This window comes from Balaenoptera ricei, chromosome 8 (assembly GCF_028023285.1).
Source record: "Balaenoptera ricei isolate mBalRic1 chromosome 8, mBalRic1.hap2, whole genome shotgun sequence".
Lineage (NCBI taxonomy): Eukaryota > Metazoa > Chordata > Mammalia > Artiodactyla > Balaenopteridae > Balaenoptera > Balaenoptera ricei.
Genome location: NC_082646.1, coordinates 18,650,253 through 18,668,564, shown reverse-complemented (window position 1 = coordinate 18,668,564; position 18,312 = coordinate 18,650,253). Strand labels below are relative to the sequence as shown.

The window sequence follows — 18,312 nt, the reverse complement described above, 5'->3', positions numbered from 1 at the left end:
TTCTGCACTTTTCATCTCTATTTGAATGGAAAAGTGTTATACCCTTAAATGTCAGAGACTTGAGAATGGGCTATCCTGTATATTTCAGTCTACAGGCAACATTCTAAACTTGAAGCAAAACCAATAGAATACAAACGTTACAGTAAAAGAAACAGACCTAATATGGAGTCTGGTTTGTTCTTCCCTGTTACACCATCTGTATATCCTCTTCACTGAAATGTCTGTTCATGTCTTTTCTCCATTTTCTAATTGGATAGCTTTTTTGTTTGTTTGTTTTTACTATTGCATTTGGAGGGTTCCTTATATATCTAGAAAATTAGCACTTAGTCAAATATGTGCTTTGCAAATATTTTCTCTTCATCTGCAGTTTGACTTTTCATCCTCATCCCAGGATCTTTCACACTGTGAAACTTTTTAATTTTGAGTAAGTTCAATTTCTCAACTCTTCCTTTTGTGGGTTCTGCTTTTGGTGTTAAGCCTAAGAACTTTTTGCCTAACCCTATGTTCAGAATATTTTCACCTATTCTTTTTTCTAAAAGTTTTATAGTTTTACATTTTACATTTAAGCCAATGATCCATTCTGAGATAATTTTTTGATAATGTGAGGTTGAGGTTGGTTCATATTTTTGCCTATGGGTGTCCTTTTAGGTATATTTTTAAAAGGCTAATCCTTTCAGCAACCATCTGAAATGAGTATTGTATTATATTATCATCCCATTTCACAGATGGAGGAACCTAGAGAGATTTGGTAATGTGACCAAGGCCCGACTGCTGACAGGTGGTAGGAAAAAAGCCATAGTTTGAAAGCAGGTCTACCTGACTCACATGCTCTTGCATTTAATCCCTGCTGCCACCGCCTCATTTCTTCCCTTTCTTTCTGGGAGAGTCTTCCTTCCTGGGCAGGTGTCCCGGTTTCTTGAACACATTCCTTCATCTTGACTAACCTTGCCCTCACCTCGGTTCATGGGCTACCAGACGTTGGAGCCTGCCACAACTCGTCCAGGTGTCCTTCTGTGACATGTTTGCAGGGTGGAGAATGGGGACAGATTGGGGAACTTCCCTGTATGCAAAGAGCTTGTCATTCCGGTCTGGGGAAAGGCTCATACTGGATTTCAGCATCTTTCAAAGTATTGCAGAGCTGCACTACCAACCCACTGGTCTGGGGGTGGCAGGCTCTCCCTCAGAACAATCAGACACCAAAATTCATTTAATAATTCTGAGTCTGGAAAATTTTCATCCCTGATCTGCCAAAGTAAAATATATTGATAGAGTCAATAGGAAGGATTCGGAGTATCTTGGAGCAAAATTCCTATGGTTAGACCATGTTTCTTGCTCTTTCTGGTGGGATTGGATCATGGTCAGACTACCCTAGTAGTTCATTTCCATTCATCACACCCATTCCCGTTCATGGGTAGGAGGGCAGTGAAGGTGGAGCTTTCCTCTCCAGCTCTCTGCTCTCCACCCACTGGCTGTGGACTTCTTAGGCAGGCAGGACCTAGGAACTTCAGCATTCAGACCACTGGGAAAAAAATCAGCAGTCTATAGATTGACCTTGTTCTTTCCCAGATCCCTAAGTATCACCCTACCTATTAATGAGGGATCCAGGAACTCTCTGCCTCTGTGACTTTACATTCAGAAAGAGCCCCTCCCCTTACTTCTCTCAGAGTTTTTCCAAAGACTACTAGGCTTTTGTCCTGGCCCACTTTAGAGAGCACAGCTACAGGTATATATCTATTTTGTAGTTATAGGTATAGGCACATATCTATTTTGCCAGATTCTTCAGAAGCCTCAGGGGTGCCTGATCCCTCAGCTTGGCTGTTTCAACACATGATAGGTCAACAGTAACACATGCCAGGTCCTTCGTGTCCTTCCACCCACCCCGTAAAGAAATGAAGAAGAGTTTTATTCGGGATTCTGACACCTGCCTTGAGCCCTGGGTATCTCCTCCCACAGGGATGATTCTCCAGCACTCCTGTGATGGTCTCTGCAGAGGGCCAATGGCAGCTTCTGGTTTCTTGTTCTCCCTAGAGAGCCACTTCAAGTGTAACTGGTCCAAGGGGTATTTCCTTAATGGATTCAGGCCATTTGACCCTGGTATTTCCCCCAGTGGCCTAGATGGATCATATTGAGGGTCAGAGATCAGAGTCAACCTTCCTTAGGTCCAGTGGGCCACCTTCCCAATCTCCATGCTCACCCACCTAGCAGAAGCTGAGAAGCATTCTCCTTGGTCTCCTGCTCTCCTTGACAATAATATCCTCTGTCATCTTCCAAGCTTCCCTGGGGGAGGGTTTGAGACTTGTCAGGAGTAGGCAGGGCTGCTCCAGGGGCAGTAAGTTCTGTCGGGCCCTCTCTTGCTCCAACCAAAGCAAGCCAGGGCCTCCTTCTGACATTGTCTTTGGGGTATGTCTCCTGCTCTGGAACAGTTTCCATCGCCTCCACCCTCTTCCAGGAAGCATGACCCCCTTCCCTCCTTTTCCCCCATATCCTTTAAAGGCTCCTGTTATGCCCAACCCTTTCCACAGGGACCAAACAGACCTGGGTTTGAATCTCAGCTCCCACTTACTAGTTATGTGGCCATTCACTACTTACTTTCTTCAAGCCTGGTTCCCCCATCCCTCACAAATGGGGAGATATTAACCTCATACTGTTGTTGTGGATTTAAACAAGATCATATCTATAAAGTTTGTACAGTAGGTAAAGGAACTACTGATCTTGGAACAAAGTTAAGGCTCAATAGTGGCACTGTCTCCGGGCCAATCTTCAGTTTTCACTCTGCCCACCAGAATTCATCCTGGGGAAGGCGGGTAAATTGTTATGGGAAGAGCAAGTGCCCCAACTCCCACCTGGGGTCCCTGCTCACCTATCATGGTCACGCTGCTCCCCAGGAGTCTGGTAGGAGTCAGGATATAGGGCTCTACAGGTTAGCGCCAAAGGCAAGGCATGTCCTCCTCTGGTAGGCAGGCTCCTCAAACTTGAGGATGGTCACTCTGGGGGTTCCCTGTGGACTTTGGCTCACCTGCCCAGCTGCAGGTGAGAAGTGACCTACCCTCCACTGCTCTGTGACAGTTCCTTCAGCAGCACCTGCCCTGGAATGGCCCTGGGAAAGCCATCTGTTCAAGCACTTACAATTTTCTCTGTTCTGGGGGTCTCTCAGGTGAGAGGGCAAGTCCATGGACCCAAAACCCAGAGACACTCCGCCCCCCCCCGCCACCCAGGTTCAGCACCAGGAAGCTTTCCTGTATCCTCACTTGTATCCCCAGACAAGGACTAAGGGTCCTCCCACAGTGGATGCCGGGAAAGAGGAAGGAAGTAGGGAGTTCGGAGAAAGGAAGGGGAGGCCACCCAGATGTGCTTCCCTAGGACACCTCCCTTCCCTCTGCCATTGGCTAACTTTACCCACCAGGACAGCTTCACATCTGTCCAGAAGCCACGTTTGCCTCTGCAGGTGCATTTTCTCCCCTCCTGCCTCAAGTCTCTGCACTGAGCCCTTGCCCAGATCCTTCCACAGCCCCACACTGCTCTGTGTTCGTCTCCTCCCAGGCTGCCCCAGTCATGCTCCAGCTGTTCCCTGAGCCTCATCTCTGGCCCCTGGCCACAAGCCACCCCAGTAACTGGGCTAAGGAGTTCACCTCCCCCATGGTCAACCCCAGACCCAGCACTCATCCCTCTGAGGTTGGGGCCAAAAGCAGTGCCAAGAAGGGGAGCTCCCTGCAGACAGAGAGGTCCAGCCTCTCACCCCATGGATCCTGCTGACCCCTCCTTGGTGGCCTTTTGCATGCAGAGACTGAAACAAACAAAAAGAAACAAAAGCCATCAACAACAAAGGAAGCATTAAGTCAGCCAAGCCAACTGATTCAGACCAGAAAATCCCCATTACAACTTTTTTACTCCAGACTTGCTATGGAAGGGTGGGTTCCAGGCCCCTAGCTCTACAATGGAGACCCCTGGCAGAGCCCTGAACCTTTTATAAACCCTCAGGACTTATAAGTTGCATGAATAAATGAATCTACTTCCGCGTAGAGTTAGGTCCAAATCAAAGGGGGCCAACTGCTCTGGCCAGACTCCTGTTTCTAATTTCAGGACATCTTCGACTCCCAGCACCTACCCAGGATCAAGCTGGGGGGGAAAAATCACAGCCGAGACTGAGGAAGGATAGTGGGGCGGGGCGGGGTCTTTTGGGGTGCTGCGGCGAGACGAACCCTCTTTCCGGTCCGGGCCCCCATCGCTGCCCGGGGCCTCAGGGCTCAGGCTGGCTTTCCCCGCCCTCGCAGGGCTGAAGCAGTTCCTCCTCGCTCGCAAAGGGAAGGAGGGAGGGCCGCCCGCCTCCCCATCCCCACCCTCCCGGGACCTGCCGCGCAGGAAGCGGCGGGTGCAGCCCGGCCGGCCGGGAGCGCGCGGGGCTTGGAGGGCCCGGGCCGCGCCGACCCCATGGCCGCGGGCGTGGAGCAGCGGCTGGGCGGACCTCCCCGTCTTCACCCGCGACGACTTCGAGGGCACCTGGCGCCCAGTGGCGAGCGGCGGCTTCAGCCAGGTGTTCCAGGCGCGGCACAAGCGCTGGCGGACCGAGTACGCCATCAAGTGCTCCCGCTGCCTCCAGCCTGACACCACCAGGTACCCGCCTGCCTCCCCCGCTCCTTTTGCGGAGGGAAAACCGAGGCCCGGGGAGCTCCCGAGGGAGGGGCGGCCGAGTTGAGGCTGAGGATTGTCCTCTCCACTTTTCTAAACTCTGTCCTGTGGCCTGAGCTCCCCAGGCACAGCCCTGACTGTTTCCGGCTCTGAAATAAACTTGGCTCTGTTTGTGGAATCAAACCTATGTGTGAAATCCACAGAGGTCAAAGGTGAGCAGGAACTACCCTCCAAATATGCCTTTGTTCCATCCAACCTCCCAAACTGGTCCCGCCTCCTTCTTTCCAGCCTCACCTTCCTTCCTCCGGGTGTCAGCTTGGTGATGACTGCTCTGGATTACCCTCTGCCACCCTCCTACCCACCCCCTAACTCGCAGGGTGGGCAGGGCTGGGCTCGCCCAGAGCCTGTGGCACTTGGCTCAGTGATGGTCAGTGACCTGGGGGGAATCACAGGCCCAGCCTGCTGACCTGAGAGCCTGTCCAGGACACTCACTCGCCGGCCCTCACACCGGCACTGCCAGCAGGTCAAGCCTGGAATGCTGCTGTCTCCGTGCTTGTTTTTGTCTCTGGCTTCTCCCAGGTCCCATTATACGTACTATGACCACTCCCTGGCAGGCCTCCTTTTCCCTCTTACTACCTCTTTCCCATTGCTTCCACCCATCTCTGCCTTCCCATTGCTTCAACCCATCTTTGCTGGTACTGGCTGTGCCCTCGCCCCTCGTGCAGCCATGGAGACTCTTGGATGTGAAGTCCGAGATGATAACCATGTCCCCCTCCCAAGCCTCCTGGGACATCACCTAGAGGGCCTTGGGGGTGCAGGGAGCAACTCCTATTGGCATCTTTTCTGCTCATTCTCTGTGGTCACTATGCAAGCTCCCAAGACACAGCCTCCGGTCCCACACACCCAAGTCCCTTCTCTCACTCCCAGACTCCCGCCTGCTTAATGAGTAAGGGCAAAGTGAGATAGCCCCAGACTCACCCACCTTCCTCCCTCAACATCCTGGCTTGGGAGTAGAGTCAGGTTATTCTAGGATCTATTCAAATCATTTACAGCCTTTGAAGCAAAGAACAACAGGAAACAGATGGCATTGACAAGACTACTCATGAGACACTGACAGTAACTCCCATCTCAATTCCCTTCCCAATTCCAGGAATCCTTGGGTGGAAAGGACTAAGGGATTTACAGTAATCAATGCCTGCCACGTGTGGAGTGCTATACTAGGAGTTTCATGAGTATGACTTCACTGGATCCTCCTTCCATCATCTCATTCATTTGTCCTCCTGATGAATGTTTATTACTCACCTACTATGTGCCAGGCTCTGTGCTGGACCCTGAGATATAATGATGAATGCCACAGATATGGCCCTGGAGATATTCTCCTGGAGCTTGCAGATAGGGGAGAAAAGGCATTAATCAGATAACCCCATGTGTAAATGTAAGTGTGCTGCTGTGAGAGGTGCAAGAAAGGAGAGAGTTGTGGTTCCATGAAGGCTTATTATTGGAGTTTGAGATCAGAAAAGGCTTCCCTGAGGAAGTTACACTTGAGCTGAAATATGAAAGATGAGTCTGAGTTAAGTGGGTGAAGAGAGGAAAGCTTTCCATGTTGAGTTTAAGGTGCCTTTAAACAACCAAGAAGAATTGTCAAGTAGACTTCAGAGTTAAGCTCTGAGCTAACAGTACTAAAATTTGTGAGTCATTTGTTATAGGTGTATTTGAAGCTAGGGCATAGATGATGTTCACTCATTCTAAGCACTAAGTGAACAAAACAAAGTCCCTGCCCTTGTGGAGTTTATAATCTAATGGAGGAAGACAGAAAACAAACAAACAAATAAATATTTTTATCTATATCCCTTACAAACCACCTGACATTTTCTTTGATTAAAATACCTAAGGAGAGTTGAGTAGTCTGATCTTCCAAAAAAAATTTTTGATCTTCCAAAAAATAGTAATTTGTGGGCTTTTTTGCCCAACATGTTAAGATTTTATTTACCAAGCCTCTTTGTTGTACAGAAAGTAAAAATGCTGTTACAATCTCAGTGTAAGTGGTAGCCACACGTGGTTGACTTACCAATCGCAGCTCTCCACCCTACCGCAGGAGTCTTACACGAAACTCTGACAATGCTTATAATTTTGTTGTTGCTTATAAATTTGTTATAATGCTTGGTGGTAGATTCCCAAGAGGGACTAAATGGATGAAGGCAGAATGTCAAAGGAACTCTTCTTTGGTTCTTTGCGTGGGTGGGTGTCCTAGGGTTTGTATCACAGCTACCTTAAAAAAAAAAGCTGCCAACTCCATTTGAGCAGTCCAGACAATACGGAACTCAAGAAAAAATAAAGCAAGGTAGTTTTTTTGTGCGGGTTATTTGGAGTCTTTCTTTCAGCTTTCCCATTTTCTTCCTCCCCTTCATCCTCATCCTCATTGTCTTCCTCTTATCAACTTCTCCATCACATCCAAATTCTTCCCTCCCTTGACTTCATCTTCATCCCCTTCCCCTTCTGCATCTTCCTCTTCATCATCAGACTCTTCCTCCTCACCATTTTTCTCCTCTTCCTTGTGTTCATCTTCTCCTCCTTCATTCTCCTCTTCTGGGGGGGATAAGGATTGATGGAGTAGGGTTGCTATTTTCTCTAGGCTTGAAATCCTTACTAATTAAGTACTGTTTGAGAGTAGAGATTTGAAGCAAAGAAAGAGCAAACCACGTGGCTCTCTCAGGCTCTCTTAGTGTTCTAGGCAGAGGGACGAGCAAATGCAAAGGTCCTGAGGAGGGAACAAGCTTGACATGGTGGAGCAGGTCACAGAGGGCTTCGTAGGCCGTTGTAAGAACTTTAACTTTTATTATGAATGAGAAGAGAGCCACTGGACAGTCCTGAGCAGAGCAGTGACATGCTCTGACTGACATTTTAAAAGTACCACTCTGGCTGCTGGTGGAGGGGAAGAGAGAGAAGCAAAGGCACCAGTTAGGAGGCTTGGGCCAAGATGCCAATGGATAGAGGTGGTCACCAGTGGTCAGATTCTTGCTATATTTTGAAGGTAGAGCTGATGGAATGTGCTGAGGGGCAGCTTCTGGGAGGGAGAGGAAGAGAGGAGTCAAGGTTAAGCAAGATCTTTGAGGACTAGAGAGATGGAGGCCCCGCCCCGTTCACTGAGATGGGGAAGGCTGACGAGGCAGTGGGTTTGAGGGGAGAATCAAGAGTTCAGCTTTAGACACGTAAAGTGTTGAATACCCAGTTGGAGATGCTGAGATTGCCTAGAGACAGAGTACGGAATGAGAAGAGGAAAGAAGAGGGCCTGGGACTGGGCCTAATGATCAGGTAACACAATAGGAGCCTGCAAAGTAGGCACTGACCCTACACTGAGAACGGAAAATTGCTTGTAGGCTACAGCAACATGGGGGTCATTGGTGATTAGCAACAGCCTGTCAGTGAGGTATTAAGACCAGAAACCAGATGAAAGGGGATGGGGGGAGATGAAGAAAAGAGAAAGACAACAGGTGTAGCAAACACTTTCAAGAAGTCGGGATGTCCAGGGGAGTTGTGCAAGTTACTGTTGTTCCCATTTTACAGTTAAGAAACTGAGGCCCAGAGAGTTTGCTTCTTCAAGGTCATACAGAGAATAAGGTGAAATTGGGATTTGAAAGCAGGGCAATGCGATCCCAGATCCCTTGCTTTTTCCACTTCATGACAGATGTCTTCTCAGTTCTTGTGACTTCAAAAGTACAAGAGGAGACACATAAAAAAAAAAATATTGCAGAGGTGGAGGGGAGAGCCCTTGAACAGTAGAGAAGTAAAGACAAGAACGGCAGAAACCAGGACTAGCTAACCTGTCCAGATGCGAGGGAGAGCAGGTGCTTTTTCCTGGAGCTGAGGAGTCTCTGGCTGGCTTCCCAGGGAGGCCTTGTGAGCACATTTCCAGCAGCCTCCGACTGCAGTGCCAATGCAGCTTTGCAAATACTCTGCCTTTTAAAAAATGTCATTTCTCCTTAATCTTCATCCCTCCAATCCCAGAACAATTTATAACAATTTGCATATTTACTGTTTTGTGGCACGTACAGTGAAAAGAGTGAAAGGTTTGCAAATGCTTATTTTGTAAGGCTTTCCCTTCAGTATTGACTTCTGTTCAGTTCAACAAACATGCCTTGTGCTGTACGTGGCCATGTGCTGTGGGGAGTACAAAGATGAAAACTTATACTTCATCTCCAAAATGGAATCCCATGCAGCTGTTACCGAGCTTGCTTTGAGAGAATAACGATGCAGGAAGTGCTCCGCTACACCAACAGGGAAAAGCAGATCGCAAAACAGCCCACACTATGTGATGGCAAGAGGGAGTGGAGGAGAAAGGAGTGACAGGGAGGGAGAAAAGGAGAGAGGTTCCTTGAAATGTATTGTAAAAGGATACGCTAAATTATTAACAGAGGCCAACTCTGGAAGGTTGGGTTACTGATGATTTAATTATTATTACTATTATTATTATTATTTTTTTTTTGGCTGTGCCATGAGGCTTGTGGAATCTTAGTTCCCCGACTAGGGATCGAACCCAGGCCCCACAGTGAAAGCACTGAGTCCTAACCACTGGACCGCCAGGGAATTCCCTAATTTTCTTTTCTATTCCCTAGATGTTCTACAAGGTGTGTATATTACTTTCATCATCAAAAAGGCAATATGTGACATATTTTTTCAATATTTTTTATTGAGATATAGTTTATTTACAATGTTGTGTTAATTTCTGCTATACAGCAAAGTGATTCAGTTATACATATATATATATACATATATATATACATTATTTTTAAAAATATTCTTTTCCATTATGGTTTATCATAGGATATTGAATATAGTTCTCTGTGCTCTACAGTAGGACCTTGTTGTTTATCCGTTCTATATATAAAGGCTTACATCTGCTAACCCCACCTCCCACTCCATCCCTCCCCCAACTCTCTGCCCCTTGGCAATCACCAGTCTGTTCTGTGTCCTTGATTCTGTTTCATAGATAGGTTCATTTGTGTCATATTTTAGATTCCACATATAAATGATATCATATGGTATTTGTCTTTCTCTTTCTGACTTACTTCATTTAGTATGATAATCTCTAGTTGTATCCATGTTGCTACACATGGCATTATTTCATTTTTTATGGCTGAGTAGTATTCCATTGCATATATGTTCCACATCTTCTTTATCCACTCATCTGTCGATGGGCATTTAGGTTGTTTCCATGTCTTGGCTATTGTGAATAGTGCTGCTATGAACATAGGGGTACATGTATCTTTTTGAGTTATAGTTTTGTCTGGATATATGCCGAGGAGTGGGATTGCTGGATCACACGGTAGCTCTGTTTTTAGTTTTCTGTTTTCCACAGTGGCTGCACCAATTTACATTCCCACCAAAAGTGTAGGAGAGTTCCCTTTTTTCCACATCCTCTCCAGGATTTGTTATTTGTAGACTTTTTAATGATGGCCATTCTGACCGTTGTGAGGTGGTTCCTCAATAAATCATGTTTTAAAAGAGAAGCAGGAGGCATAATTTTGGTCCTCCATGGGCTTGCGATCTCCTAGGGGAGGTAGACATATAGAAGTGGCCAGAATAAACGGCAGGCTTTTTGTGGCCGTCTTTGTAGAATGGGCTGGCTCCTAAATTTGCAGACCCCTTTACTTCCTGTCTTGTTGCTGGAGCCATCTGGACCCTAATCTATGCATCCACTGGGCATCCTCTTGTGTCTCTCTTTCCCCCTCCATTACCTTGCAAGCTCCCAAGGCATCTCTGGGTCTGCACAGCCTGGTATCAAGTCTAGTTTGTGTGTCCTGCTAGTTGCTCTTGTAATTAAAGGATCAGCTCCTTCCATCTCTCGCTCCTGCCCCTCCATAGCTCTGATGTGAATTGCCTCATTGAAGAAGCAACCAAAATGGAGAAGATCAAGTTTCAGCACATCGTGTCCATCTACGGGGTATGCGAGCAGCCCCTGGGTATTGTGATGGAGTTCATGGCCAACGGTTCCCTGGAGAAGATGTTGCCCACCCACAGCCTCTGCTGGCAGCTCAAGTTCCGCATCATCCATGAGACCGGCTTGGCCATGAACTTCCTCCACAGCATTAACCCACCACTGTTCCACCTGGACCTCAAGCCAGGCAACATCCTCCTGGACAGCCACATGCATGTCAAGGTAAGGACCCTAGTGAACCCCTCTGCCCCCTTTCGCTCCAGAGCCTTCTCCAGATGAACAGGATTATTTACTGCCTGACTAGCCTGTCAAGAGTTTCTGTTGTTGTTGTTGTTGTTTTTAATATTTATTTATTTATTTATTTGGCTGTGGCAGATCTTCGTTGCGGCATGTGGGATCTTTAGTTGCGGCATGCGGGATATTTTTAGTTGCGGCATGCACGTGGGATCCAGTTCCCTGACCAGGGATCAAACCCGGGCTCCCTGCATTGGGAGTGTGGAGTCTTAGCCACTGAACCACCAGGGAAGTCCCCTGTCAAGAGATTTAAGCAGCTCCCTTCATGGACAAATACCAAAGGCAGGGATCACACCTAAAACAGATAGATGCACAATGAAATTTGGTGCACGAAACTGGGTATCAGGATGCCTGCAAAAACCCTCTTTGGATGTCAGTCTTCCATTTCTAATGTGGGTAGAATAATCTCTATCCCATTCTTTGCTTCAAGTGAGAATGAGTGTAAATGAGATGTTCTTAAGAAAGGTCATGATGGCCATTTTTTCAGTTCCTAAAACACGCCCCGCTTTCATTTCTGCCCCAGGACCTTTGCACATGCTGTTTCCACTTCCAGGAACAGTGTTCCCCCACTCCCTCTTTATCCAGCAAAGGCCTACACATCTTTCAGGTCTCAGCTTAAACAGCACCTCCTCAGGGAGGTTTTCCCTGATCCACCCCCGTGGGCCCCTGTTATATACCCTCGCTGTACCTCTCTTTTCATACTGCTAACCCCAATTTTAAGTATATAGTCATTTGTGAAACTATTTCATTAGTGACTATACCCCCTATTTGAATAAGCACTTAGGAGAGTAATGGGTGCGAGGGTTTCATCATTCTTATCTGCTGCCTGATCCTCAGTATCCAGCCTAGTTGGCACTCAGTGAATTGTCCATTTATTGATGTATGAATGAATCAATGGATGGAAGCAAAGTCAGAGATAAATATACATGGTGTCAATGCTTCAGGGCCCGTGAAAGTGGGATGAACAGAAGCTCACCAAAGATGCCACTTTATCCACAGTCCCTTTGGGTAATGGCCACACCTACCAAGTACTTACCATGTGCCAGGCACTGTTCTAAGTGCCTTTTGCATATTTCCTTGTTTAATGCTCATAATAGCACTGTGAGTTAAGTACTTGTCTTGTTTCCCTTTTATAGATGAGGAAATGGAGGCTCTGAGAAAATAAGTAACTTGTTCAAGGTCATCCTGTGGTACATGGTGGTGCTGGGAGAGAGCTTATGGTCTCAGCAGCTACACTGCACTGGCAGCGAAGATAGTGGGAGGGATGAGAAACTCAAGGCAGTTTTCTGGAGGCAAGACTGTATTGCCCCCCATCCCCATCCGGGCTTCCTCCCAGGTTTCGGACTTCGGCCTGTCCCGGTGGATGGAACAGTTGACCCGGATGCAGTACATCAAGAGGTCAGCTCTGCAGGGCACCCTCAGCTACATCCCCCCTGAGATGTTCCTGGAGAGTAACAAGGGCCCAGGGCCCAAATACAATGTGTACAGGTGAGATGGAGGCTGGGCTCCAGGCCACATACCCAGGGCGTAGCTTGTTGTCAACGCCCTGCCTGGACCCCAAGGCCCAAAGGGCAGGGCAGGACAAGGATGAGGTCTGGCCCCTCCCTGCCCACGTGGGAGGAGGAGGGATGCGGGGGGATTCTGGCTGGAGAGGCATTGCCTGGGTTTGTGTGGTCCATGGGGCGCCCCCTGCTGGATATCCGAGAAAGCCGCTCAGGGGGCGCTTTCCCCTGTCTGCAGCTTCGGGATTGTCATCTGGCAGATCCTCACTCAGAAGAAACCGTATTCAGGTAGCAGGCGACAGTGGCACCGTCAGATGGGGCCCCGGAAGGGACTGGGAGGCTGGGGGCTCGTGGGGGCAGGGGCCGGCGGCAGGTTTCTGTTGGGGACCGTATTGCTCTTTAAGGGTTCCCGTCCTCACCCTCCTTCCTTCCTCCCCCTGCTTTCTAGAGCTCACATGACCGTGAAAGAAAGGGCAACCCTCAGCCCAGACCGTACTTTCTGCCTCTAGTTCCTTTGCTTCAGAGTGTTCTCTCCTGTCTCTCTCACCCCCAGCCCTGCCACCCAGGTGTCAGGTAAAGAGAGTGTCAGGGAATTTGGATAATCGAGCAAAGTTCAAAATCAGAGCCTGGAACTAGGCCTGCTGGTCAGTCCTGCCGTCTTTGGACAGCAAAAGCCCGCAGTGAGGGGCCATGGCCGGTCTCGGCCTGGGAGGGGCTGGAGCTGGACCAGAGACCCAGCTGCTCAAATCTGAGCCTCAAGTCAGCCTGCAATCTAGTTATTAACTCACTGTGCATTTATGGAGCCCCTGCTGTGTGCACCGCCCTGTCGGGGTCCTCAGAGCCCCCATGTCCTGCCCAGCCCCTCTGGCCCTGCCTCAGCACCCGCACAGCCTGGGCCCCCTCTCGCAGGCTTCAACATGATGACCGTTATGGTGCGAGTGGCCGCAGGCCTGCGGCCCTCCCTGCAGCCTGTCTCTGATGAGTGGCCGGCTGAGGCCCAGCAGATGGTGGACCTGATGAGGCGCTGTTGGGACCAGGACCCCAAGAAGAGGCCCTGCTTTCCAGGTTCTCATCAGCCTGATGTACACAAGGATGAGGGAGATGGGTGGGGCTGGGGGGCCTGCGGGCCAGGAGCGGTGGCTGAAGCCCCGGGCCACTCCTGAGAGCGCTGCAGGGAGGGTGCTGCGTGACCCTAGGGCAGACTCTGTACCACAGGGCGGCGCTGGCAGGGGGCGGGAGGCTGGGGGTGCGTGGCAGAGGGCCGGTGGCAGGAGGACCGCGGTCCTGTCTCTTTGGGTTAATGTGTAACCCTGTGGGAGGTAGAAAAGAAAACCATTGCTGGAAGGCATCTGGGCCCGGCTCTGTTGCTTCTGAGACTCCGGTTAGCCTGCGTCCTCTCAGGCTGCAGGGTCCTCATTTGTAAAATGTTCCCAGACCATGAGATCACAGGCATGATGGATCTTGCGGTCATCCACTCCTTTAGGGACTATGCAAATGTATGCATGTGTGTAAGCGTGAGCATCTAAGCGATCGCCCAGTCCTGCCCCCTTGCTTTATGGAACAGGTCTGACCCTCCAAAAGGGTCAGAGACTTGCCAAATGTGGCCCCACTGAGCCAAGGCGGGACCCTAGCTTGCCTGCCTCCTGGTGCGCATGTGTGGATGCCCCCGAGCCCAGGGATGGGTTTTGGGAGGGGGGACATGGGACATATTAGGGTATTTAAAATGGGGAAGAACTGCAGGCCAGCCTGTCACTTCTTCTGCTTTCTCTCTGTTTCGCGGAGCAGACATCGCAGTGGAGACAGACATGCTGCTGTCCCTGCTCCAGAGTCCTGTGGCTGACCCAGAGAGCGAGGCCCTGGCCGGGAAGGTGTCCTGCACAGCGTGTCTGTGCCGGCCCCGGGAGGTGAGTGCGCGTGGGGCGGGCCTGGTCTCCGGCGGGCACTGAGGGTGCGTGCACAGGTCCCTCCTCACGAGGCTGCCTGGCTGAGGGGCAGGTGGGGACCGGAGCCAGTGCACGCTCTGCTGGCCAAGCCGGGCAGCCACTCGGGGACACCTTTTCTTACCTTGCTCGAAGATGCTCTAAGGGCTGCTGGTAGCCGTGGCTCAGAGCCTCTGAGAAGGACATGCCGTCCCTCACATGTGTGACATTAAACAGAGCCTGTCCTGCAGAGGGAGACCTCGGCTCTCCCAGGCTCTCACACCCTACGGGTCAGCGTCCTCCCGGCTCTGCTGTCCTTTCCCTCACCTGGGAACCAGCTGTGGGCTTCCATGGGGCTCCTGGCTGAACCCACAGGGCCGCCCTGCCTTCCCTGTGGCCCAAGGGGAAGTCAAGGTCCTGGGCCACCTCTTTCTGGCAGGGCCTCCTCTGCTCGGGGATCTCCCCTAGACACAGCTGGTGGCAGGGATGAGAGAGGAGGGGGTCTCCTAGCACAGGGTGAAATGTGAGTCCTGACAGGTGAAGGGAGGAGTGGAGGCCGGCATAGGCCAGAACTGCCCTGATCATCTGATCCGCCCCGTGTCTTCTGGTTCCCCCTCCCCAGGTCAGTGAGGAGATCAGCCAGGAGCTAACAGACAGCGGTGAGTCCAGAGTGCGCAGCTGGAAGCAGAGACCCCACAGCGGAGGAGAAAGTGGACTCAGACCATATCCTTTCCCCATCCTCCCTGGCCCACCCTCCTCCCCAGGCCTGTCACAAATCAGGAGTCCGTGTTCCCTTTCCTGGCACCCGGCCCTATGCTCCAGAAATGCACATGCCCCCGGGGGCCTGGCTCTGCTTCCCCTTCCAGTCTGTGTCCTTTTGAGGCCGGACTCCTCCCTTCCTGGCCGGGAAGGAGGAGCGTCAGTTTTCAACTCCGGTTGCATATTAGAATTACTTGGGGAATGAAAAAGTATACGATGCCTGAGCCACCCTAGAATAATTCAATCAGAATCTCTGGGGGTTTGGCCTGAGCAGTGATTTTCATTTGTTTGTTTTTTTTGTTTTGGAAATTGTTGCTTTTAATTCTAATACACCACTGGGTAGAGCAGGAGGAAGTGGGTCCTTAATGGCTCAGGAGGAGTTCAGATCTCAGAGCTCAGCTGCAAATTTATCTCCAATTTGCATTTATTTACTTTGTGCCAAGCACTGCTGGGGAAGTTCTTACCTACATGATATGATTTGTCCTCCCAGTGGTAGCATGAGGTTGGGCATTGTTTGTGTCCCCTTACGGATCAGGAGCTGGAAACTCAAAGAGGCAGAGAGCACGTGATGCGAAGAGGTAGAGTGAGGATTTGCACCCCGGCCTCTTTCTGCCTCATCCTTACGGGAAGAACTGCCAGAGTCAGTTCTCTAGGACAGTGGAGCCTGCATAGAGATCCGGGATACCGGGAAAGACGTTGTCCTCACTCCTAGGTCTTTGTTCCTGGCTGGTACTTCCAGGAGGCAGGGGGATGGCCGAGATGACCTCTGGACAGGTCAGAGGTCCTCTTCTCAATCTCACCTTCCTCCCAGCAGACTCAGGAGACTACTTGAAGCGGGTCCTGCCTCTCTCAGACAGCGAGAGCCTGGTCCTGAGCGATGAGCAGCTGCGCATCCGTGAGAACAAGGTCACCCCCCTCCACTTCCTGGTGTCTCAGGGCTGCCTGGAGCGGGTGAGGCTTCTGCTGGCCCAGGAGGTCCACGTGGACTGCCAGACAGCCTGTGGCTACACTCCCCTCCTCGTCGCCACCCAGGACCAGCACCCTGACCTCTGTGCCCTGCTCCTGAAGCACGGTGCCGACGCCAACCTGGCGGACGAGGACGGCTGGGCCCCGCTGCACTTCGCAGCCCAGAATGGGGACGACCGCACTGCCCGCCTCCTCCTGGACCACGGGGCCCGTGTGGACGCCCAGGAGCACGAGGGGTGGACCCCGCTCCACCTGGCTGTGCAGAACAACTTTGAGAATGTGGCACGGCTTCTGGTCTCCCGTCAAGCTGACCCCAACCTGCAGGAGGCTGAGGGCAAGACCCCTCTCCACGTGGCCGCCTACTTTGGCCATGTCAGCCTGGTCAAGCTGCTGACAGGCCAGGGGGCCAAGCTGGATGCTCGGCAGAGAAACCTGAGGACGCCACTGCACCTGGCGGTGGAGCGAGGCAAAGTGAGGGCCATCCAACACCTGCTAAAGAGTGGGGCGGCCGCTGATGCCCTTGACCAGAGAGGCTACAGCCCACTGCACATCGCCACTACGAGGGGCAAGCACCTTATCGGCAAGATGCTGCTCAGGTACGGCGCCAGCCTCGAGCTGCCGACCCACCAGGGCTGGACGCCCCTGCATCTAGCAGCCTTCAAGGGCCACCTGGAGATCATCCACCTGCTGGCTGAGAGCCACGCAGACGTGGGGGCTCCCGGAGGCATGAACTGGACCCCCCTGCACCTGGCTGCCCATCACGGGGCGGAGGTGGTGGTGTCCGCACTGCTGCAGTGTGGGGCTGACCCCAATGCTCCCGAGCAGTCAGGCTGGACGCCCCTCCACCTGGCAGTCCAGAGGGGGGCCTTCCTGAGCGTCATCAACCTCCTGGAGCACCGTGCAGATGTCCATGCCCGCAACAAGGTGGGCTGGACGCCTGCCCACCTGGCCGCCCTCAAGGGCAACATGGCCATCCTCAGAGTGCTGGTCAAGGCCGGTGCCCAGCTGGACACCCAGGACGGGGTAGGCTGCACACCCCTGCAGCTGGCCCTCTGGAGCTAAAAGCAGGGCATTGTCGCCTTCCTAGAGGGCAAGGAGCCCTCACTGGCCATTCTGGCTGGGGCTGAGCCTGGAGCCCAGACGGAAGTTTAGACAACCTGTGGTCTCCTTACCTGTAAGGAACAGAGGTTGGTGGAAGTGAAGCTGGGCTTCTGGCAGGGCCCCTTCCCTGTCCTTGCCAGCTGCCCCTTAGACCTTGAGAGGAGACAGGAACCTGGTCCCCTGGGTGGTGGAGGGATGGGGAGAGGAACACGGAGGTTGTAGCTGGGGAAGGGGCCCCTGGCTCAGAGACGTCCTTTCAGCCCTTCCTGCATGTGTGTCTCTAGCCAACTCTCAGCCTCCTCCTCCTGTACCTGGACTCAAGCCCCCAAAGTGAGTTCCCTCTTTATTCCCAAGGTTCCTGCCACCTTTAACCACTTGCCCCTGAGTCCACAGGGGCCCTTGCATCCTAGAACTCTCTCTGAAGAAGGAGGGAGGCACAGAGGAGAGGGGAGTGTTCCCTCCCAGCTCACATCTGTGTCACTTGGCCCCTTTCTTCGGGCGCGGTCAGGACAGCCAGACACACGTGCTTTGTGCAAGGGCAGGAGCTGAAAGTTGGGAGGAGTTTCCCACTTCCAGTTGAAAGCCCCGGCCAAGAGCCCGTTGCTGCACTGACCACCTTCCTGGCGGCTCTGGTCCCAGGGCCCAGGTCTGCCATACAGTCTCTTGCGGGGAAGGAAGGGTCTGCTCCAACCGCCCACGAGTGACCTCACATGGGACGCTTGGTCCCCGGTGCCCCTGCCTCACCCTTCACCCTTTGCTGTGTCCAGTTATATGGCCGGTTTCAAATCTGACTGCAATAAAGCTGTGGCTCTGAGTCCCCGCCTTAGAGGTGGACTGGCCCGTGGCGCCAGGCTGGCTATGGGGGCTGGTGGTGTTAGTCTGGCGTACGCGTGTGCACGTGTGCGGTGTGGTGTGTATGGGATCGTGTGTGAGTTCCCGCTGGGGAGGAGGCGGGGGCAGACGTGGGGAGGTGGACGGTGGTGATGTCACCTGGAGGGGAGGTATCTGGGCTTGGTGTGGAGCCTGCCGGGCAGGGACTTCCTCCTTGGCAGCGGCTCAGGGAGCTCTGTCCTGCCCCCATCAGCTGGTCTGGCCTGGTCTGCGAGTTGCAGGGCAGGTCGGGGCAGGCCTGGGATTGCTCAGACTAGCCTTGTGTGACCAGTCCCGGGCTCAGCGGCCAGCAGCTTCTCCTTCCTCTCTGGCTCTGCCG

General features: G+C 51.9%; 1 protein-coding gene across 1 annotated transcript; it reads left to right on the top strand.

The window, feature by feature from the left end:
- The first annotated feature begins 4,428 nt into the window (after nt 1-4,428).
- Nucleotides 4,429-17,916, top strand: ANKK1 (ankyrin repeat and kinase domain containing 1). Its single transcript, XM_059929321.1, is given in 9 exon segments — nt 4,429-4,461; nt 4,463-4,611; nt 10,489-10,783; nt 12,192-12,343; nt 12,596-12,645; nt 13,267-13,422; nt 14,143-14,261; nt 14,899-14,935; nt 15,847-17,916. Coding segments are annotated over 9 exon segments (2,208 nt in total). The 3' UTR covers nt 17,064-17,916.
- The last annotated feature ends 396 nt before the right edge of the window (nt 17,917-18,312 follow it).